The 24,120-nt window shown below is 36.3% G+C and overlaps 2 protein-coding genes across 4 annotated transcripts in view; both read right to left on the bottom strand.

Annotated features, from left to right (window-relative positions):
* Window positions 1-3,486: 3,486 nt before the first annotated feature.
* Window positions 3,487-10,996, bottom strand: LOC132903932 (uncharacterized). The gene is made up of 5 exons (XM_060953466.1): window positions 9,008-10,996; window positions 8,297-8,435; window positions 7,650-7,762; window positions 6,624-6,701; window positions 3,487-6,311 (listed from the first exon to the last, which is right to left on the bottom strand). The coding sequence occupies exons 1-4, from the start codon at window positions 9,133-9,135 to the stop codon at window positions 6,656-6,658; spliced, it is 426 nt and encodes a 141-aa protein (XP_060809449.1). The 5' UTR covers window positions 9,136-10,996; the 3' UTR covers window positions 3,487-6,311; window positions 6,624-6,655.
* Window positions 10,997-11,644: 648 nt separating this feature from the next.
* LOC106130581 (uncharacterized) overlaps window positions 11,645-24,120 on the bottom strand; it is an 85,283-nt gene continuing 72,807 nt past the window's right edge. For 2 of the 3 annotated variants that reach the window (XM_060953464.1, XM_060953465.1), the window contains exons 10-19: window positions 23,265-23,372; window positions 22,587-22,736; window positions 20,581-20,663; window positions 19,830-20,004; window positions 18,351-18,491; window positions 16,306-16,432; window positions 15,961-16,069; window positions 15,363-15,478; window positions 14,311-14,384; window positions 11,645-12,680 (exon numbers count right to left, since the gene is read on the bottom strand). In XM_060953464.1, the coding sequence (XP_060809447.1) occupies window positions 12,447-12,680; window positions 14,311-14,384; window positions 15,363-15,478; window positions 15,961-16,069; window positions 16,306-16,432; window positions 18,351-18,491; window positions 19,830-20,004; window positions 20,581-20,663; window positions 22,587-22,736; window positions 23,265-23,372 (1,317 nt within the window). In that variant the 3' untranslated portion in view covers window positions 11,645-12,446. The remainder of the gene's footprint in view (window positions 12,681-14,310; window positions 14,385-15,362; window positions 15,479-15,960; window positions 16,070-16,305; window positions 16,433-18,350; window positions 18,492-19,829; window positions 20,005-20,580; window positions 20,664-22,586; window positions 22,737-23,264; window positions 23,373-24,120) is intronic. The other variant, XM_013329461.2, reaches the window with a different exon arrangement.

Here is a 24,120-nt window from a genome sequence, read left to right as displayed (position 1 = left end):
ATTTAATTATATCCATTTGTTTCAGAGGAAAATAGTAAAACTGTGATTGGATGTCTCGTTTTCAAGGTGTATTTTAACTGGACTTTATCTTACATACCTACATGTATACATAAAATCACGCCTTTTTCCCGGAGGGGTAAACAGAGACTAGATCTTTCCACTTGCCACGATCTCTGCATACTTCCTTCGCTTCATCCACATTCATAACTCTCTTCATGCAAGCTGCGGTTACGGGTATTTTATCTACTTGGTTGTTAACGAATAGTAAATGAGAGGGTTAATACATTAGGACGTTAAAATGTCCTGTGCAGACGCAAGATTTTCAAAAGATGAAGTTATAATTAGCTTGATCATCGAACAGCAGTTTAATTTTAATATTACTGCTATTATTTTATTAAGTAGGTACCTTGATTTTTAACTCTTTATTTCTTCAAAATTAAACAATATTAAATACAGTGAAAATTTATTTATAAATATATTTTTATCGGTTAAAGAAATTTTCGCATCGTCTTTGGATGATTAAATTGAGATACTTGTATTAGCAGAAAGAAGATGGTGGAAGTTGACTTGTGTATATCCAGAGGATATTTTTATATTCAGTTTTAAATGATTTGACTGATAGGAATTTTATATGTATATATACCGTTATAATTTTATTTTTCAGGTTGCATCTATGAAAAGTTCATAGATCTCCGTCCGGGTCCGTTTTCGGCGCACGCGTCTTTAAGGCAGATGGTTGCTCGAGCTGCTTTAGTCGGAGTTCCTGCGCCGGCCTTTAGCTCCGCACTCTCCTTCTACGAAGGCTACCAAGAGGGCCAACTATTTGTAGGTAAGTGTCGGTTTATGTTTATCATACTTATTTGAGCCAAATATTCAAAATTAATTCAATTCAAATTCAAAATTTTTATTCATTATTATAGGATACTTCATATCGCTTAATAATTGTCAAAACGTATGGTTTCACAACATTGGTTGACGTCAAATAAATTACTTAAATCTAAGTTTACTGCCGCTTCCAAGGCGTCAGTGCAGAAGAAGCGGTAACAAACTGCACTGCAGGATAGCTTAATTAAGTGTAAATATATTATTCACTCAATTTAGGATCATGGTCAGAGACGCAAACCGGGCGCCTCTCCAGAGAGACTAGGACGTAATCGGGAATAAAGCCAGGAGAAATATAAATTAAGGGAAGTTAAAGGAAAGCGAACTGCAATTGAAGTACTTACATACATACATAAAATCACGCCTCTTTTCATGAGGGGTAGGCAGAGACTACCTCTTTCCACTTGCCACGATCTCTGCATACTTCCTTCGCTTCATCCACATTCATAACTTTCTTCATGCAAGCTCTGCGGTTTCGAGTACTTTTGACCTGACCCTTGACCAGGACGTCCTTAATTTGATCTAGATACGTTCGTCTTGGTCTTGCAATTGTAGTAATACATTTAATTGTGGTTTCATTGTTTTCTCGTAGTACACAGCTTCTGCCCGCAATTTCGCTAATTGCTGTTAAACTGCCTTTTAATCTGATCACTGTTTTTCATTCATACCTGACATAGAAAATATAGAATCAGCATTCTATTCTATTGCTATTACAGCTATCATAATATTTCAGGCACAAAGGCACTACCTCCTTCGTTATGTTGAAGACAAGACTTTGTCTGGACCGGCCATGGCGGGAATAATTTTTTTTTTCATCTTCTCTCAAATGTATACTTACATATACTACCTTCATAAATAAATATAATAGCTAAAATTAATAACACGTATGTATCACTTTACAATTAATTTATAAAATATTTTTAATTATATACTTAAATAAAAATTAAAGAATTACTAATTAAAAATAAATTTGTAAACTGTCAGTGGCGTAACTACAGGGTGGCGAGTCGGCAAAATGCCACGGGCCCCCAGCCGGAAGGGGCCCCCGGTCAGAGGAGAATCCCAACTCCCAACATTTCTTATTTATCATACATGTTTAGTAAAAAAAAGTTTTAGTCTTTGATTTATTTTTGTTACCTACTCAGTTTCCTACACAAGTAAAAAAAACATTAAAAATTCAAAGCTTTTGTAAAAAAATCCGATGAATTTGCCACGGGCCACGAATGGTATAGTTACGCCACTGTAAACTGTACAGTACCCGAATAATATGAACTGTGGTTATTTACATAGCGTTCCGTTATTATAATTATTGTATTTATTGTAATTATAAAAAAATCTTGTGAAAAATTAGTAACTATTATTCATTATGGCTAATGGTGCATTGTAATTTTATTCAAATAATAAATACCTCAAGAATATGTTCAGCAAAATAAGATTTGTTTTTTTTTTTATTTTCTGTACGCTCACTTGTTTTTTAAATGTATATTTTACTAGAGGCCGCCCACGACTTCGTCCACATGGAAACCCTATCAATCCAGCGGGAACTCCAGGATAAATGTTAGCCTATAGTTATTCTGGGTCTTCAGCTACCTACATACCAAATTTCATCGTAATCGGTTCAGTAGTTTTTGCGTGAAAGAGCAACTTACATCCATCCTGACATACTCACAAACTTTCGCATTTATAATATTACTATTACATTTTACTATTTGAATCTCAATTCTATCATTAAGCCAAATAGCTGAACGTGGCCATTCAGTCTTTTCAAGACTGTTGGCTCTGACTACTCCGCAAGGGATATAGACGTGACCATATGTATGTATATAGGTTACATCTAGAGGGCTGTAATGAAACAACATTGACATAGAATAAACTTTATTAATCTCCAGAAACTATTACATTATGGAATTGATGGACATTCAGAATGATACGAGTAAAACATTTATTAATTTAATACTATTATTCTCTTTCCAAGCCTGTTTCTTGTAAAATCACGCAAAACACCAGCTCACATATTAGTTAAAGATAGTTGAAAGGTTAGTGGTCGGATGGGTAAGGTGCCTGATCAAAACTCGGTTGCGCATAAAGGCACCGGTTCGAATCCCACCGGGTACCAATTAGGGCCATGTACCAATGACTATGTTCGAAGTTATGTACCTACATTAGTTTGTTAACCAACCCATGTTCTTACGGTGAGGGAAAACATTAGGCAACTGGATGTGTAACCATATGATGGATCATAATGAAGATAAAAATAATTAATTTAATCATAACTGCAGGGGAACCTAACCCGTATACCAATACGGGTTAGGTTTAAAGTTTACGGAGGTCAGATGGGAGTCGCTTTGTGTAAAAAACCTTCCTTACCCAATCCAGGATCCATGGTCAAGAGCTTACCCCGGGTGTCTCTCCAGAGTGGTGAAGACGCTACCGGGAATATAGCCAGGAAAAAGAAGTTACCAATGTTAAAATTATATCAAGGCTTGTAAAGTACATTTTGAAAACATAATAGATTTTTTTTTGAAATTCATGTAGTTACTTAGAGGTATGTCGTAGAAAGAGATTTGTCATTAATAATGACTTTAGATTAACAAAGTGCTATGGAGCTGGAGCAAAAGTTTTGGTACTGACAAACATACAACTCCGTTTTTTTTTTAAATTCTACGTTCATTTACAATACAAATTTCATTCAGTACAATTAGCATTCTAAAAAATTATCTCTCTGATGGTGTCTTCTTAACGGTAACCCATCTTCTCTTAATTACTACGAATTACAATACTTTAAAGCACATCTCTACTTCTTTTATACATAATAATATAGCGTACATATAGATATACTCTTTTAAACATTCCAAACTACTTTTTGTTAAACATTTTTGAGATTTGGGTCGTTGACCTCATTGATGGCGAATGGTTACCAAAACCGATTTAGAGAGTTATTTAAACTCTACAATAATATATACATATTTATATTAATCATAGATAAATAACTCTTCTAAACAGTCAATCAAAACTACTTACGACAAACACTTACAAGAGTAAAGGTCATTGACCTGCTTGATGGGAACGTGGTGACCAAAACCTAAGGTTGAGTTATACAACTCTTCTACATTTAAATATTAGACATATAGATATATATGTAACTATTTTTAAACAGTCAAGTCTAAGAATAATATATTTTTTGGACCTTCGGCCCGCTTGATGGCCACTAGTTCCCAAACCCTACAACTTTGAAAGTTATTTGAAGGGGTTTCTAAAATTTTAACATCTAAACATGAACACATTCTATAAATAACACTATGTGTAACATTGTAAGTATTCTATTTAATTTTCTTTGTCTGTCGAAACATTCAGCAAATCTTATACCTACCATATCGCAATGTGGCCTCTCAGGGGCAGCCTTTAACACGCAAAAATAATTCCAACACCTGCTTTTAACAACCACTTTTCAGAATATTTTGACAGATGTAAGTATCTTAGTAATTTTTTTTTTATACATTTTGCAATATTTTCTACCAAAATACAGCGATAACATCAACAGTAATCCAAATATATATGACGGCAAAATACAATTTAATTTTTTAAAGTCTACAAATTACAATGGATTAATATAATTATAATATGATGTTTGGTTACATAAGTAAAATTTAATTTGTGAACAATGGGGTTATCATGGCCTTCCGGGGATAAGGCAGTGCCCCTAACAAGTCAAGAAATTTAATGGTTTTGAAATAGAATTTCAGGTACACATTGGCGAATCAAAGTCAACATCATCTATTAAATTTATAATATACTTTACGTCTTAAACATAACGATCACACTGGTAAAATATTTACAGTTGAATAGATATAAATAGCTCGAAATTCAGTCTATAAAAAAGTTGAGCTTTGAGCTCCTTTAGTAAGTAAGCTTTCTAGTCTACCAGTTGTATAAAACTCTTGCCGTGACGTCATTAGTTCTCATTTGTGGTATTGCTTGTATTCCAAAAAAAAATACTCCCGAGTGTTCATTTACTGGTCAGACTAAGCATGACTTCCGGATTTGGAATGTAAAATGAAGAAATAGGGGAAAAACCACTTTAAACCATAAGAGTGGAATGCGAAGTTCTAAACTAACATAGTGGGCCAACCACACGTCAAAGGCGGTAGTGAAGAAGAATAGTAACTTGACAAGCTCTGCCTATCCCCCTTGGGAATAGGTAATAAATATATGTATGTATGTATGTAATGTATCTTTTAAACTCTATTTTATTTCCCATTATCGGAAGTTTATATTTATAAAGTTTTCAAACATGAATGTATATACGATCCTATTAAAACTATACGTGTCGTGTCGACCCGAGAATTTCATCTAACATATAGATATATCTTTGAGATAATATGGATATTTTTTTTTAATTTTTATATTTTTCATAAACTACATCAATCTTGGAATAACTTCACATAGAATTCTGAATATGCTATAATATAATAACACGGGAGTAAAATATTTTTAAATGTCCAAACATCAACCGTTACATATGAAATGAATTTTACTTAACGATTCTTTCATATTAGTTGAACCATATTCATAGTATCTGTCATAGAACCTTCGTAGATATACTATTGCGAACATCAAATACAATTCTTAATATGCTAGAGTAAGACGGAAATACAATATACTGTCCAACCATATTACCTGTTATATCATTAGGTCTGCGAAGTTCAAAGTGCTTCTGATATAAATGAGACTTAGCTCATCAATAATTTATCAATCCTTAATCATCCAGGCTAATTTCAGAGTTATGTGTTTTAAAATTGCCGCCCAGACGCGCTTCATACATAGTATATATGTTCATAGTATCTGAGTCCAGGAGTTCAGGCATGGGTTACCTTTGCCAATATTAATCTTTATTGCTTTGAATTTGCCGAATGGTCTGTACCTACTTTTTGCCGCAATAAAATGAGCGCGCGTTTAAAATGCATTGGATAAAAGCGCGTCCCGCCCCCGTTCCTCTGAAATCAGTTTAAAAGCACCAGTTGTAGAACCAGCGCAGTTGAAATCTGCGTATGGGCAATGGCGTCCCGGCGGCCCGAGCACGGCCTGCAAACCGCCGCATTGGGCGACCCCGCGGGCGGTCAGCGGGTTGACGTCATTCTTCATTTATCGCTTTATCCTCTACAACAGCCTCAACTACTTCATCCTTTTTATCATCCTTATCATTTTTAGCACCATTCTTATCACTCTCAACATTAGCACCGCTTTTCTTGCCCTTTCCTTTCCCCTTCCACTTCTTATCAGTTTCATCAGTTTTAGTTTCGTTAGCACCCGGTTTCTTTTCTCCGTCAGCACCGTTGTCCTTGCCTTTTTCTTTGTCGTTATTGTCTGCCTTGCGATCTTTATATTGGTTTCCTTTGCGATTTGGGCTCTCCGATTTTGCTCGTTTATTCCTGTGAATACACAAATAGTTGTTCTATAATATGGTAGTGGTAGTTCGTAGAGGATCGGATTTAAGATTTATGTCGAAAAGATGTTAATGAGGTCTAAAGTGGGTCGGTACCTAAGTAATCACTACTTTTAAATTTTGAAGTTTCACAGACATAAATCATAGTAATTTTAAGTCTAAAACTCCGAAACCCAAACATTTTAAGGGTTTAAATGTTTGAAAAAATAATACAATTTCAAAGTAATCGTTAACGTATGAAATAATGGTCTGTGTAAATACGGCACTGTTAAAACCAGTGGTATCAAGTGTTACTTGCCTGGCGAACATGACGATCCGCAACTTTAATTGTCATCCATCCAGAATCGAATGCCAGCCCCCTGACGAGAAGAACGAGCTGGCAAACAAACAAATTCTTTTACAATTACCTATCCATCCATTAATATACTTACATTATATAATAATGCGAAAGTAATCCTGAATGGATCATGGATCATGACTGTCATCATGTCTGGATTATGTCTATCCATCTGTCTGTAACTGGGTGTAACAGTTGCACGGCTAAACCGTTCAAGTAAACTGTTCCAGGTAAAACAAAGCCTGTTCTAAACAAAAACTATGTTTTTAGGAGCTGCGGTGGATTAATAATTATTAGTGCTTGTTAATAATTATAAGTTTATTCTCAAACCTACCTAAGGGACCGCAATAGGCGTCAGCTGCGTCCGCTAGGTGGATTATAGAAAGGATAGTAGGAAGAAAAGAATTAGGCATAACTAATAGTATAAAATCAAAGACAGTACAGTAACAACATATATAAAGTAAGATGAATAAAAAACTTCGAATTGTTGAAGAAGTATAATTTTCAACAGAATTGGGTATAATTTTAAACAGTTCAAAACTATAGACAGTTTAAAATTAAAAAGGTTACAAGAAGGATGAAACAGGGAAAAACTTAGTAAAACATGCATGCATGGGCAGGTGATTATCACCAGAATAATAACACATTCACCAGTATAGGATATAACAGAAATTATACGGAATGACAAGACATTCCCGCGATAAGGGATTTCCCACATTTGATCGCGCCGATAGCAATGCAGATGTCGCTTTCGAATTATTTCAATACGAAGTTGTATGCTGGAATTGTATACAACCACTCGCCACAGTACCTGATTAAAGCTTTTAATTTTAAAAGGCTTTCTGCTTGACTTAATTTTTGGCTAATGGAAAATACTTTTAGGATTACCGGCAATTGTGTTATAAAGATTAAATAAAACGATGCGAACTCTGCGGCGCATGCGGCGCGAAAATGGCTGCTTTTGAAGAATACTGCAAAACAACCTACCTCGTGTTCACGAAGCGCGATTTCTTGTCCTTTGGGGTTTTGGGCTTATCAGCACTGGGTCCTGGGACTGGGGTCGGCGGCGGGACAGGCAGCGGGCTTGGGGACCTGTCACCCTGGAAACCAAATGTATCATGATGTCCATATTCCATAATAATTATTTATTTATTTATTTACGCCAAAAATACAACGGTAGTAGTACACCTCTTACAGTATTTGGCAAGGAATTCTTATAAGTATAACAAAATTAAATGCAACGTCGGTTTCATGGTTAAACTGCTGCACCATTTAAATTATAAGGTTGATACGGGCGAAGCTGGGAGCGAAAGCTAGTTAAGTATTGGATCAACTTCTGAACTTTATGACATGCAATAAAGATTTAGAATTTGAATTTGAAGCATGCTGAGGGCGTGTGGTCCGTAAGAGTATCATTACTATTTATAGATTTATGATACTCACAAGAAGAATCAGAAGAAGAATAAGAAGAACTGAATTATCTATGTTATAAGTGCCTATATTCAATGCTTTTGGTGATTTAACAGGAGAATTATCATGAAAATGTGTACAACGCATCGTGTCCTATTCCAGTAACAGGTAAAACCAAATCAATTACCAAGCTGTGGAATGAAATAGAGGTGAAAAGTACATACCCTTAGTGGAGAGTGACCAGCAGAAAGGCTGGTGAGACCCTCGGCGTGGTTAGCCGATTGGCTGTTGACATGACCCATCTTCCACAGCGGAGGGTTCTTGAACGAGTGGGAAAAAGCCAGCCCACGTTTCAGGGAAGCCCTGTGAAGTGAATTAATATCATTAATTCTATCTGAAGTACTTTATTTCTTTTTCAATTATATTTAGCTCCTAGGTCACAGTTACCAGTGATTTTAAAGTTGATGATGACGATCACGGTGAGGCTCTAAGACTTGCTGAGATAGATGTAACCTAACAAGCAAAGAAAGAGATGTGTTTTCATTTACCTGGTGTAGCTCCAGCTCCGGAGACAAGTACTGGTGATGCTGTTAGGCTTGAAGACTAGCAAAGAAGAGTGTTATCTAATAAAAAGATGTGTGTGAGAAATATTATTAATTCTATCTGAAGTAATTTTTTTCTTTTTCAATTATATTTAGCTCCTAGGTCACAGTTATCAGTGATTTTAAAGTTGATGATTACGATCACGGTGAGGCTCTAAGACTTGCTGAGATGGATGTAACCTAACAAGCAAAGAAAGAGATGTGTTTTCATTTACCTGGTGTAGCTCCAGCTCCGGAGACAAGTACTGGTGATGCTGTTAGGCTTGAAGACTAGGCGGAGAAGAGTGTAGTCTAATAAAAAGATGTGTGTGAGAAAGAGATGTATATATATACCTGGTGGGGCTTGGGGGTGGGTAGCTGGTGCCACGATGGTCCGGAGACAAGTACTGGTGATGATGTTGTTGCTGCTGGGCTTGCAGACGGTTGCGGAGCAGCGTCTCCTGATGAGACTGATACAGCATCTCAGACGCAGACTGCGGGTTGGCTCTGTGGTGATAGTAACTCCAATCAAAGACAATCTTCCAATATAATTATTATCTGTGCTTCAAAAGGCCCGTTATGCCATCGGTCCCGGCTGTCATCAGTAGATGACAGTTGTAAAGCCATGTCAGGTCTAAGATCAATAATGAAGTCCATTCTCTAAGTTACAGATGCTTTTGGTAGCTTGAAGAATCTAGCACCAGTGTGGCCATTAACACACACGACAAAACGAGAAACAAAATATTGTTGCTCTGTTAAAATAATTACGCTATGGAATATGGCTAGTCAATGATTTATTTTTATCAAGCCAAGGGCTCAGAACAATGCCAGTGCGCAGTTCTCAATCTGTCGTAGTAGGTATAACGACCCAAAAACTAGATGGCTTAATTATTCACAGATACCATCCAACTACCATCAGCAAAATTCCTAAAATTCAGGTACACGACTAGAGAGTATGCAATTCATGATCCATACTTTGTCTACATGCCTTCAAAGTCTGTCACATTTGAGTTTCAAAATTCATTCAACGTACTGTCGGAAATTTGAGTTTCGAATCTCATTTTGAAATTCGACGTTTCGGTATTCAGTTGCTGTTCGAACTTCGAATAGCTTAAATCTGATTTCATTTCCCCGTTGTTTGTCGGCTACATGTCAGATTACGTGCGTTCACGCCGGTATAACGAATGCCGAAGGAGGATGGAACGTACGATTTTTGGCTAATGAATGTAGCCATTTGGCATTCTCCAAGCCATTCAGACCGAACTGACTGGGACTAGTGAAATTAGTGAAATGAAATTCGTTGGTCTGGTACGCAGTACGTCGTTTATTCGCTGAATTATGACAAATTCATGTGACGTGATGTAGTCATGGAGGAAGTTCGATTTAAAACAGTTATATACCAATATGTATTTACCTAGGTACAATATGTATGAGAGGCTTTTTATTTACAATACATTAGAAGTTGCTAAATTTTCCCACACTGAAGTCATTGGAATCAAGGATTAAACTAAGGTAGTTGTAATTAACTGTAAACACAAATTCATAGGTCAATGATACATTAAAAAGAATTTGTCATTGTAAAAACAAATGATATAAAAGTAAAAAGTTGTGACTTACCTGAATTCACTGTAGATGCAAGCAGAAAAACAAAATCAGTATTTAGTGAACTATAAGAGGCCATGGTCACAAACCTTAAACTTGATAAATGATTGAGTATTATTATAAAATAAATGATAGATATTCAATAATTTTTGACTGAGAGCGTTTTATGGCGTCCGAGTTCGTATTATGCCAAAAAAGGAGGGTAGTTTAAGAAGTGAGATATCAAATACATTTCGATCTACCCTCACATAAACAATATCGCGTCCCTTTTACTACGAAAGTTCTCACTCTTTCTATTAGTCCATGATTAGTCCGGATAACAAAGAAAGAGAAAGAGACAGTTGAGCTTGTGAATAGACCTCCTGGGGGACATACACAATATACACATGTTAAGAAACTTGTCTAATTTTAATAATTTTCTCGCCTGAGAACAAGGATAAAAATTACTATAACCACTGTTAAAAAAATTTGGAATTTTTGTTAGTAACTGACATGGCAACACTTATCGTATATGTCCTGTACATTTTTGCTCAATCATCGTCTGCACATGCTGCCGTCATGGAGGCATGAGAGTGATTGTAATAAAAACTAAAATTGAAACGAAGAAAATTACTTTTAATTGTGCTCTTTAATTTGTTTGAGAAGCACAAAAAATATGAAAATGTTCAAAGAAGATTGACTTTTACGAGAATAGCCCCCATGCGCATGCCATGCTACAAGGGCTGGTCCATTAGCTTTTTTGCTAATCTAGCCAATAAAAATCTGGAAAATGCACAATATATTGACAACAGAAAAGATCATAGATACGTGATTAACAAATTAAAAATAGGTGGGCAGGTTGCAAACTAATGCATGCGATGTTTTTCTATGTAAAGTTACTATGTAAAGACACTAAATCCATTTTTTAATGAAAATCATTTAGTCTTTATAGGGTCTTGGACATTGACAAAAATTAAATCAAAAATTTGAATAATAAAGTAAAAAGAGTTATATAATATAATAACGACTAGCGGGTAAAACCAGTAACTTCGCCCGCGCGATTATAGCGTCACCTACAATTAAATAAAAATAAATAAATACGGGACAGATTAAACGTATTGAAGAGTAAATTTTTATGCATTTCTTTAGGAGAAAGATGCATTGAGATAGTTTTGTTAAAAATATAAGAAGAAAGTAAAATGTCAGACAAGTTTTATGTGTGGATAAGTTTTATATGTGGATAATAAAAAGAACAATAAAATATTGCCATTAAATAAATAACGTGTACTTTAATTGAAATTACAATTTTCATTTAGTGTCTTGACACGTGTAGCTTCATGTAAAAATGATAAGGTGTGCAATGTAATATCTACAGGATGAGTGGATATAGATACAGGTGAAAAACAAAACTGACATGAGAAATATTTATTCGAAAAAATAATAATAATAAAAATTCATCGACAATTAATATTTCTAATTATATAAGTGAATAATCTTAAGAAAATTAAATAGTATCAATATCATGTGATAATAAATATCAGTCGTCAAATATTGAGGAACACAATAGTTGTTTGAGGCCAGTAATCGTTACTGATGTTAAAAGCAGTTCTACTGAAAAACTTTTCAATAAAAACACATATAAACAACAAATAAATAGGATTATAATTATATCCTTTTCTATTAAGAACCAATTTTATACCGGTTCCCAACATTTAAAATCCTTTTTGCACATGGCAACACCTTAATATATAAAAAAATAGACGAAATCGTAAATACAATGATTGTATTGAAAGTATACTAAAATAACATATAGCTACAAACATTTACATGCTTCAAATATATAACAGTTATCTAAATGAGTACTACAAGTTTCGTTTGGGAAGGCATCATATATGAATTTATAGTGTTAAAACAGTCGTCTGCATGGTTAAATAAACATACAACATAGTTTTGCTTTTGCTTAACAAAAGTTAAGCTAATTTCGTAAAAGCCAAAGTTGAGATATCATTATTACCTTTAAATTAATTAATTCAAAAGTAAAAATCATTAAAAAGGTTCAGGAATTAAAAAAGGCTAATCTAACTCGGCTATTGTTCTGTTCATTATGGTTTTGATTTCTGCAAAGAATTAAGCGAAAAACTATATTGTATGAGCTTCCAGGCCGTTCAAGACATCCAGGCGACATTTCAAGCGTTTCCAAATTCGACTATTTCTAAGATCCTAATGATGGTAAATATCGTTTGTACGGTGGGTGCGTGCGCGGCGAGTTTGGATCAATGGTCAAGTCTGGCAGGCTGTGGCCGCCGATCCCGGGGCTCTGCGGCTGGACCCGGAGGGTGTTGGAGCTGCCAGGGTTCACTTGGAGACCGGAGGGCCCCGGGCCCAGGCTGTAGCCTGAGCCGTGAGCAGACAGCCGAGGGTTCAGCTTGCTAGGGGACGCCGGCTGCTGACAAAATGGTTGTGGTGTATTTGCTGTCCCCTTTTCAATTTGCCCAGTTATTCTTAAGAATTACCAGGATTCTTTCGGAAAAAATGCAGTGAAATGTATAAATCTCGCTCCCGAAATTATGGTAAAATCTCCCAGATCTTTTATGGGTAAGATGTCCCTATGAAAACAAAGTTGGCACTTTCCTCCCATGGACAATGGCGATGGCCACGACGAATGTATTTTGATCGAATCGGAGTCGTCTTATGTAAAGCATAAAAAGTACGCAGATTCCCGTTGAGTTATTTACACATTTATATAATGAAGTAAATACTGGTCAATATCATCATTCCAAAATCCTGGTCATTGTGTGATCTGGTCCCTTCCCAGAAAGGGCGAAAACGGAACTAATGAAAATAAACAAAAGAAGATAAATAATTAAATTCCATGCTCGTCCTACAAATCCATACTCCTTTCAACTGAAATCTTACAAAATCAAAAGAAATTGATAATCTAGCGAAATATCCGAGTGATCGAGTTTCGCGATTCATCTAAGTCTACAATAAAAGCCTTCGATAAATCTTATCCAATGAGAAATGTAAACATTGGAATCGATTCCTGCCCTGATTGAGCCATGACCATCGTGGCTCTATATAAGGCCTTTCGTCCACTAAATAAACCGGAGGGAAAGTAAATAAAAAAAGCGTAAAATCCGGCCAAAAAATAACTTGTTTTTTCGATGATCACGCTTCTTTTCCGTAGAGGTATAATAGGCTGAAACAAGATCTTTCCATTTGCCACGATGCCTACATTCTTTTACTTTATTTTTTTTTCATGCAAGCTCGTTAATTTCGGATGCACTTGACCTGACCTTTCCCAGAACGTCCTCGATGTGATCAAATTACATTCGTTTAGGAATTTCACATTCAACGGTCACATTTACACACGTCTCCTGAATTGCTTTGCAGTGGAGGCTAAGTTTCAGGCTCGATTACAGCAAAGAAGTATTGTAAAATTATTTATGAGTGTTCTTGTTGACACATTTCTAACTAGACCTATCAAAACATCAAAATATTTTTTCGGATTTAGGTTTGTTTGTAAGAAATCATTCTCAACTTAAAAGAACAAAACAAAACCCAGATATTTACTACGACATTAAAAATGCATGGAAGTTGACCGAAAAAAATAAATGCTGTGCCGTAAATCAAAATGGCGTCGGCCATGTAACGAGAGAAGGGCCTAAATCATGGAAATAAATTATTATTGGCCAATAAAATACACCTGTTGTTAATGGCCAGATTAGGGGTTCAAATCTCCCGCCATTTTATGATGGGAAAAACATTGACCTTTAGAAAACTTTGGTCAGGATAGATAATTGAAGTTACGTCTTGTTATTTTGTATTTTTAATGCAGCAAGTTGAGCTTTGTCGCTTTGTGAGCGTATTATAAAGACTCTAAACATAAGTTATGTACTTATTCTTGATGCCTTCTATTATATAAAACAATGTTCAGTCGAACGAATGAACTGACAGTGTCAGTCACCAATTCTAAGGTGGACCGCCGAAGACTGACGTCCCAATTCGATTTTTAAGTACAAATCAATAATCCTAAATCAGGTTAAGTGAGAGAAGTCAATTATAAGAGTACTCACGGTGTTCTGCTGCTCAGGCACTATGGTCTCCGACTCACTCTCACTGACCACGTTCACCGTTATTGGAGACACGACTGTGGACAAACGATGATCTTTATAACTCGTTATTAACTTAGTTAGAAGTCCATGTCAACTGTTTTCACCAATAAATATACATACATATGTACATATGGTCACGTCTATATCCCTTGTGGGGTAGTCAGAGCCAACAGTCTTGAAAAGACTGATAGACCACGCTCAGCTATTTGGCTTAATGTTAGTATTGAGATTCAAATAGTGACAGGTTGCGAGCCCATCGCCTAAAAACGAATCCCAAGTTTGTAAGCCTATCCCTTAGTCACCTTTTACGACATCCATAGGAAAGAAAGTGGTCCTATTATTTTTTGAACTGGTGCCGGGAACCACACGGCACTAAATAAATTTACTGATTGAAATTAGGGAAAATATATATTGGACGGATTCTCATGAAATTAACTTTCTCTCTCTCTCTCTGTCTCTTATCTTCGCATGTTCCCAGTTGCACCCTCCGCCACAATGCTTCGGTATCTAGGATCCACTTTCCGACACTTTTCCTTCCATTTCGTCCGGTTCGCGGCGTCTTCTGTTTTAAGACTATTAGCACTCATATCATCACTTTCTATCTGACGTCAAGCCAGTATTTCTTAGGCGTTCTCCTTCCACCTAGACCTATTGATTTGATGAAGTTATCTACACGTGTAGAATATACATACATACATACATAAAATCACGCCTCTTTCCCGGAGGGGTAGGCAGAGACTACCTCTTTCCACTTGCCACGATCTCTGCATACTTCCTTCGCTTCATCCACATTCATAACTCTCTTCATACAAGCTCAGCGGTTTCGGGTACTTTTGACCTGACCCTTTACCAGGACGTCCTTAATTTTATCAAGATACGTTCGTCTAGGTCTTCCACTCCGACCTTTCCCTCCACACTCTCCTATAATCTGAAATAATATATAAGATACTCTTATCCTGAAATTCTTAAGTCTTGAAGCCTGGGTATTGATGAAAAAGAATCAGTTTGCTCACCATTAGGTCCCGCCTGGTCCTTGCTGTTCTCTGGAATTGGCTGCTCAGTGCTGCTGCCTGCCTTGATGAGGGGGCGGCTGATTCCCGAGGGACCAGGCTCGTCGTGGGAAGCGGCGCTGTACAAAATTAATATGACTTAGTATGGGACAAAGGCTTAATATGATTAAGTCTGGAACAAAGGCTTTCTTCCCTCGTTACCCAGATTTTTCCAAAACATTAAGATAATCTTCAGGTATCTATTTAAAGTTCTGAACGTGAAGTATTGTCGATCATATTAATTTCTGATAAAACAATGCATATACATATGAAACTACTGATTAAATTTTCGAAAAAATCCTATGGTGTTAGAACTGAAAGATAGAAGCTGATATGAACAAAGTCGCTGATAAAAAATACATACATACATACATATGGTCACGTCTATATACCTCGTGGGGTAGACAGAGCCAACAGTCTTGAAAAGACTGATCGGCCACGTTCAGCTGTTTAGCTTAATGATAGAATTGAGATCCAAATAGTGACAGGTTGCTAAAAAATTGTATTGATAAAAAAGTTGTAGTACCAAAAGTGGAAATCAGAACATTGACGTTTTATTTACCTGGTAGACTGCTGGAAGCTAGACAGCCTGGAATTCCTGGAGCTGCCGCCAGTGGAATTGCGCATCATCGGGTGGCGCAGTGCTCCGGATGTGCGAGGGCCACTGGTGCCTGAAGATAAAAGGGTTATATAAAACCTGCCGATAATCTGATGTGATACCTTTCAAGGCAATGATGGTATGAGTTAGTACCTACCAACATACTATACATGTTTGAAATACATGTATAGTCTTTCACAGTGACTCTTCACTTCACTTCACTTCAAAGTGAAGAATCACTGCGCTGCAAACAATAAATGAAGTAGACAATAAAGTTTTTCCTAAATAAATAAATCTAATATAGTTTACCATCAAAAGAATCAGTGACGAAGGATCCCTGTGAGAAGTCGTAGTCGGTGGAGGTCCCCATGCTGCGGTGAAGCATAGTGGCGGTTCGTTCTCGGGCTTCCCGCTCGATGTTGGCGTCTTCAGAGCTCTGGGCAGAAGTTTTATCATTTAGGACACAGCCATGTTATTAAAGTGCCGACTCGTGACCGAAGATCTTGCAAAGGTGATAAAGATTTGTAGGAAATGAAAATTAAAGCATAGGACGTTGTGGTTCACGGATAATGGTTCAGAATAAGACCACTCCATCTCTTTCCCATGAATGTATTTAAGAGGAAACTGAGTATGCGCAAGCTCCCATGGAAGAGAAGAAAAATAAAGTATAATGAGCAGCTGCTTCTTTTCCGTAAAACTGTAAAAGTCAGTCAAAGGATAGGCTTATAAACTTGGGATTCTTCAAATAGGTTCTACATTAAGCCATCAGAATTCGAGCTCAGTCTTCGTATAAATATTACACGTTGGTCATCGGTTACTGCCAACGTTACGGTAACACATACATACATACACATAATCACGTCTATATACCATGCGGGGTAGACAGAGCCAACAGTCTTAAAAATACTGATTGGCCTCTTGGATAGTATTGAGATTCATGTAAAGTGACAGGTTGCTAGCCCGTCGCCTAAAAGAAGAATCCCAAGTATATAAGCGCATCCCTTAGTAGCCTTTTACGATATCCATGGGAAAGAGATGTGGTGGTCCTATTCTTTTTTCTATTGGTGCCGGGAACCGCACGGCAGACGGTACGGTACGGTAACACATTTTACGTAAATTCACTAAGCCGTTATTCTTGGAAGATTGCTTTGCTGAAGACAATCTTCTCCACCTCGACCAGTCTTCGAATCCAGTGTGAAATTTAATGCCCAATAAATATTTCAATAAACATATGCAATTCCGTGGCCACCTCGTTCTGAAGTCAGTGGTTCGCGCGATCGAATGACCTTACGAGTTACAACAAAGCGAAATTGAATTTCTGATTGTACTGCACTGTTTTTTATTGCATTTTACCTTTAGTTGAAGAAAGAGGTAAATAAAGCTATATATAGACATAGCCTAAAAGAAGAATCCATAGTTTATAAGCCTGCCCCTTAGTCGCCTCTACTTTATTGTTTAACAATTTTGTGTTCTAAGAGTTGTCAAGAATTTTAGTAGTAGGTATTAGCTTTTGCTCGCTATAGCCGCCATTTTTTTTTTTGGGATATATCATAAGTACCTACATTTAGTCCTTCTCAGTAGTAGCTCCTAATGTGAAGTGTTCATAACATACATACATAAAATTACGCCTCTTTCCCGGAGGGGTAGGCAGAGACTATCTCTTTCCTCTTTCGTCCTGGTGAAGGGTCAGGTCAAAAGTACCCGAAACCGCCGAGCTTGTATGAAGAGAGTTATGAATGTGGATGAAGCGAAGGAAGTATGCAGAGATCGTGTTCACATTAAATAAAAAAAAAAAACAGGGTCGCAGGCAAGTGTTGTTCAAGTTTTGAACTGAAAGTCGCAAGGGGAACAAACTTGATAAGTCGTGAATTGATTGGTTTGTTTACAGCCGATTTGATTGATCTATGTTGATTCGCCCTTAAACCTTCGGGGTTATTAGTGAGGATCGGTGTAATGCCTCACGGGGCGGTGGTGAAGGCGTTAGCATAATAAACTGGAGGTAGTGAATGCGAATTCTGCGGACCAAATAAATATTGCTTCATTTCATAACCCTAACAGCATTATACGAGTATATCGTTTGATAATCCGATAACAAACATGACCTGCGGGGTTCCCGACTCTTTAGTATATTGAATCACTCCATCTATCCACCCATGGATGTCGCAAAAGGCGACTGAGGGAATTCCCATTCACATAGTGCAGCTTTTGACCATGATCCTATACGGTAACTCATGCATCCCCTGCAAAGGTTTCGGAGGTATGACGTCACACGGTCAAAGGCGCCCCCAGGGATCCAGAGATCTTGCTACCGGGACTAAAGTCAGGAGGAAGAAGAGACGAGGTATTCCACTCACCGGCATTGGGCTTGAAGCGCTGCCTGCGTTGTCTGACGAAGAGTCCCAGTCTACCTCGGACAAGTCCCGGCATGGGTTCCGGCAATGCCATACACCCAGGTCGTAAGACAGCCTGGCTTCGCGGACCTTCGCCTCCCACATCTGAAACAGGATTCTGGCGTAATTTCTCCTCTATATTTTTATTGAAAAGTCTTAAAAATACTGTTAAACCTTCATGGTTTCAATATCAATAACGAACACCCTGGCCATTGTATATTGTGTCAAGTGGATTAAAAATAAGAACTACTTCTTATTCTCTCCTGTCATCTGCTGTGTCTTGTCTTATGTGTATCTAAGATTTTATCTAAATGAAATAAACTAACGTACTCAATGCACTCTCTGCTTTCACTTATTCTAACAAATACTGATAGGCCACGTTCAGCTGTTTGGCTTACTGATAGAATTGAGATTCATATAAAGTGACAGGTTGCTAGCCCGTCGCCTAAAAGGAGAATCTCAAGTTTATAAGCCTATCCATTAGTCGCTTTTACCACATCCATGTGAAAGAGATTGATTGGTCTTATTCTTTTTTCGTTTTAGGTGCCGGGAATCACACGGCACAATATTTTTATCAATTAAGTAAAATAATAATTAAAAAAAATAGTCTAATGAAAAATTAAAATGAGATTTAATTAAAAGCTAATCTTGATCGAATTAAAGAAAAGCAAGTTCATAATTTTGGACATTAATTAATGTTGCGTAGTCACCTCTCTGGAGAGGAGCCCGGAGTATACCTTTGACCAAGACTCCTAGATTGTGCGAGTCTGATTTTTACCCGAAGCGATTCCCGTCTGACCTCTTTAACGCTCTTATTTTTATTTATGCTCTCCTCTGTTCTTTTCTTAAGTTTTTAAGAATCTAATTATGCTGCAATAAACATTTACATATACTTGCCTTTAGTGATCCAGAACCCTCGGCCAACTAATCGGCCAATTTGTATGAGAGAGCATTAAAAAATAATTATCATTCTTAATATCATCATACTATACATATCATTACAAAATTTAAACCTCCTCATAAATAAAAATGCTAAAGTTTTTGAGAAATAGCTTAAAGGTGGCTAGAATTTCGGCCTAAGAACCAACAATTCAACTAAAGAAATGTATTTTGAGAAAATATAGGCCTGATACAAGAAATAAAACATACATACATTATAATCACGTCTAAACCCCCTGCAGGATAGACAGAGCCAACAGTCTTGAAAAGTTTCAGGCCACGTTTGGCTTAGTGATAGAATTGAGATTCAAATAGTGACAGGTTGCTAGCTAGCCCATCGCCTAAAAGAAGAATCTCAAGTTAATAAGCCTATACCTTAGTCGCCTTTTACGACATCCACGGTTACGAGACGGAGTAGTCCTACTCTTTTTTTATTGGTGCCGGGAACCACAAGGCTAACAAAGAAATAGACTGTATAATATTGGTATGTATGGGTTAACGTGCCTTCAGGGAGCCTGCACCAGCTGGCATTCCTGGATCAGGTTTTCCGGCTTCAGTCACGGCGAACCCAAACTGGGAGGAACCCACGTCGTCAACCACCACGAAAACTATCGCCACAATGTCCTTGGCCTTGTTCAGACGAGGGTAATGCATCGTCTTGTCTATCATGAATTTCGGTCTGAAAATTGTTTTGTATGTTAGAAAGTAGATTGACTTAGGGTCTGCTGGAAGAGATTTCTATTGAAATATTAGCTGTCCCGGTAAACGTTGTTTTGTAATACCTATAAATAGTTTTTAAGTAATTTCTAGTTAAAAAAATGTTAAGGCTGAATGCTCCTGTATATAATTTTGTGTACGTAAATAAATAAAACTGTTAAAGAATTATTTATTCATAATTTATAACAATCCATCGACAATTTGCATCTGTCGTTATTATCTGATGGCATCTTGATCATTTTAAACAGCATAATGACTTTATAAGTTTAATTCCGTTAATTTTGTTTTTAATTAAAGTAAAATAAAGATTATTTAATAATAGGGTTTCAAATAAAAACAATTTTTTTTGTAATTTAATTTTCATTAGGTAGTTTTATGATTAGTACAAAAAATGGAAATATGTGTTAGAAATTCTAGCCTAATGTCGAAGCAATACCTATATTATTTATTATTATTTTAAATAAATAAAATAATAATAATATAGGTATTGGTTCCATTTGTATGTATGAGTATATGTAGGTATGTTAAAAATCATTACCTGATCATCCTGAAGGGATTCCCCTTGGTCTGCCTCTTGCAAATCAGGATCATATCAGTCAGGAGTATAATGTGCACGTCAATCTGAAACATTCCCGGGACATTCCCGTTCAATGTTAATACCCAAGGGTGTAATTACTGTGAGTTGCAACTTACATTTTGGAAAATCGCAGATCGCAGGCAGTTTTTTTTTACTTAATAATTGTACAAATCTATGTGAAAAAAATATGATACTTAATTAAAATTCGAAGGTATATTTTTTAAAAAGAAACCCAGATCAACATATATCTATACTGATAGAAGTGTAATTATAATTACAAAGAAGGTCCATAGGACATAGTAAAAAAAAAATATGATTCAATAAAAGTAAAAAAAAAATCCATTCAAAATAAAACGATGATTGTCAATAAACAATGAGGCAATCTTACACTGACTCCTTAGTATAGACATACATTATTAATTATAATGTTTTATAATCATTTCTAGTATCATATAACGGATTGATAGAATTCGCCTGTAAAAACAGCATTGCAAGCACAAAACACGCACAGCTCAGTATTCTTCTACAGTTAAAATAGCAAAGGGTCTTTTCACATCGCTTATCTCTCCTTATTTCTTCTATTACTTAGTTCCGAATTGCCATTAACACCATTCGATATAAAGAAACCCCCGCCGACTGCACCCGTTTTAGCAATCTAGGTTACTGTGCTGCTTTTGTATAGGAATTAAGTCTTAATTCTTTAGAGGAATGCATTACTAGTGCATTAGGTGTACGAGTACTCAAAAAGTACTTCATCCAGTAGAAACAAAGAAATCACCACTTTAATTTAAAGTGCTTGCACTTATTTGAAACGTATTTAATGGTTTAAACTTATTTGTAGGTACTTCAAAAATAAATTGCATTTAGTATAGTGAATTAATCAATTTAGCACGGCATTCGCATTAATAATTCGCAACAGCTAACTTAAAATAAAACATACATTAAATTTATAAATGTGGATTCAAATAAGCTGTAATTTTAATATGAAAAGGTATCAATGCGGAAAATTAACTGAATGAACCAAACTTTCAATGCTACATTATTTTCAGCCAAATGCGGATTAAAAGCCACAATACATACATGGAAATATTAATGAGGGCTGATACTTTAGCATTTAAATAAACATTAAGCATGAAGGTTATGCACGCTGTAACATTTAATAAAATTAAAAGCGTTCACGGTTGATTTCCTAATGGCATTCGACCGAGATAAGCTTTGGCGATTCACAGGATCTAAAAAAACTTATAAGCCGTATAAAAACTCCTTACAACACGCGAACAAAAAACTGACCACACAAAGCATGACAAAATTAATAACTAACGGACACTAAATAAAAGTCCACTTTAAAAAGTAAACTCATTTAAGTGTCCCTTTATCCGATGTCACGTTCGAATCCACTTTTACAAATTGCCTTAAATCAAAACTCAATTTGTAGCATGCACCAGAACTCGACGCCGGCAAAATTGTCAGTTCAAATTTACAGAAAGTCACTGAAAATATTAACCCTTTAGGTGAATGAATCTTTCAACGTTTTAAAGAGATTTATTTTAAGTGGCTTTGATGTCAGTTCAAAGGGCAAACATATAGGTTATAGATCGGGTTGTTTGCTAGAAAACGGCTACGGTCAGTTTGGTTTTTACAGATGTTGTTGTGAATTATATGCTACAGATTATAATTATTTTAAACTCGAACGTTCCTTTTTTTTTCTCTTACTTAAAAATGAATTGCACTGTTTTATAGAACTTTATTATTTTGATCATAAGCTTTAAATTTGGGCAATTTGAACTGGTCCCCGTAAGTAGGAGATGGTATTGTGTTAAACCAGTTGTTTTTAAACAAATTGAACGCTAATATTACATTCAAACAGTTTTCTAGCAAACTAATTTTAAGCAAGTTCGGACATGTCCATATAAATTGGAATACATTTAAATTCCGATTTGTATGGACGTATCTAGTCTAGGTCTTGCCTCCTTATGGTTAATATGGTCTTTGAAACGCAGGTCTCCTTGGAAGATCAGGCATCGGCTGTGACTCGGCACGCAGTTCAGCATAGGGGCTCTAAGATGCAGGTGAGCGTGTACTTTGTAATGCTTCTCAATCTCTTCGTCTTTGAAGTCCTGTGTAAAGATTTGTATCATTTAGACCTGCTTTGTACTTCGCTGCCGTGGGAATTTACAGGTTTACCCGGGAAGTTGAAGATTATGTTGTTTCTGTAGGTTTTGTCTTTCTATATGCCAAATATAATCAAAATCGGTCCTGTAGTTTATTTGTCACACAAAAGTACAATTCTTTATATTTTATTGCATTTTATGTGCCATGTCCAATATGGGTTAGATAAGACCCTGTAAAGGTTACGGAGGTCAGACGGGAGTCGTTTAGTGTGAAAAGCAAACTAACAGAATCCAGGATCATGTTTAAAAGCACACCCACGGGTTCCTCCAGTGAGGTGAGGGTTCAATTGGGACTATCGCTAAGCGGGAAATAATATTATTTAAAAAAATTGTTCATTTCTACGATAAACAGCTATATTAATGAATTACAGGCCTTTGATTATAAAAATGTCTTTAAAAATTCGGGATTCCAGTGGAATATTCCAAAATTGAAAGTCTTTTATGTTTGATAATAATAATAATGTTATAACTTACAACTTCGTATGGGTCGATGATGGTGCCGAGGTAATCGAGTTTTTCCAATTCCTCCTTCTGGCGAATGCAGCGGTTGAGGTCCAGAACGTAGCCCTTCGCGTAGGTTTCCTGTGGACAACAAATAAATTTCACATAATTATCATGGTACGATCATAATCATCAAACTTATTGAAACTGATGGTATAAATGTGAAATTTTATCAGTATTAAGTCATCCACATAAATCTTTTTTCTCCTGACATAGTACATAGTTCCGTTCATCTTACCTCTGGACCCTGGGCGAGAATATGACCATGATGCTGGCTTGGGTGAGTCAGGTTGTCACATTAAGCGACTCCCGCCTCCTCAACCTTTGCAAGGGAACCTAACCCAGTTTTCCTGAATGTGCAGGTTTCCTTACGATGTAGCAACCTTTGGCTTCCCTCCATACTGATGAATATGCAATAGTACTTAAATAACGCCAGGATGACGACCACGATGATGATGAACTCTTAGATCATGATTTAAGTGATGACCTAGTTGTAATTAAGTTCTATATAGTTTTGCAATACTCGCAAAAGTTAATATAAAAATCTGATTTAAGATAATGTTCAACTCATGTCATGCAAATTAAATTCTTATGCGAATAAAAATAATATTTGATTTATGTATGTGTTACGGTGAAAGTGATTAATTGAAAATAATGAATAATTGCGGACTATTATAAAAAAATACATGATCAATGCTCACATTTGTCGGTGATTATTTATAAATAAACCTTAATTGGTGATAATAAAAAGTCGGTGGTCGAATGGGCAAGGTGCAAGGTAAGGTTGTGTGTGGCGCAAAAAGGGCACAGGTTCGAATCCCACTTTGGT

The sequence above is a fragment of the Amyelois transitella genome, chromosome Z, assembly GCF_032362555.1.
Source record: "Amyelois transitella isolate CPQ chromosome Z, ilAmyTran1.1, whole genome shotgun sequence".
In the NCBI taxonomy this organism is placed as follows: Eukaryota; Metazoa; Arthropoda; class Insecta; order Lepidoptera; family Pyralidae; genus Amyelois; species Amyelois transitella.
This window is presented reverse-complemented; position numbering and strand designations above follow the sequence as displayed.

What these genes read in the sequence shown, in the direction of transcription:
- LOC132903932 (XM_060953466.1), bottom strand. Translation starts at nt 9,135, where the DNA reads ATGCTGTATCAGTCTCATCAGGAGACGCTGCTCCGCAACCGTCTGCAA. An exon ending in CCACCCCCAAGCCCCACCAG is followed by an intron (nt 8,436 to 9,007) that starts GTATATATATAC and finishes TTCACTTCACAG; the next exon opens with GGCTTCCCTGAAACGTGGGC. An exon ending in CTGGTCACTCTCCACTAAGG is followed by an intron (nt 7,763 to 8,296) that starts GTATGTACTTTT and finishes TTTGGTTTCCAG; the next exon opens with GGTGACAGGTCCCCAAGCCC.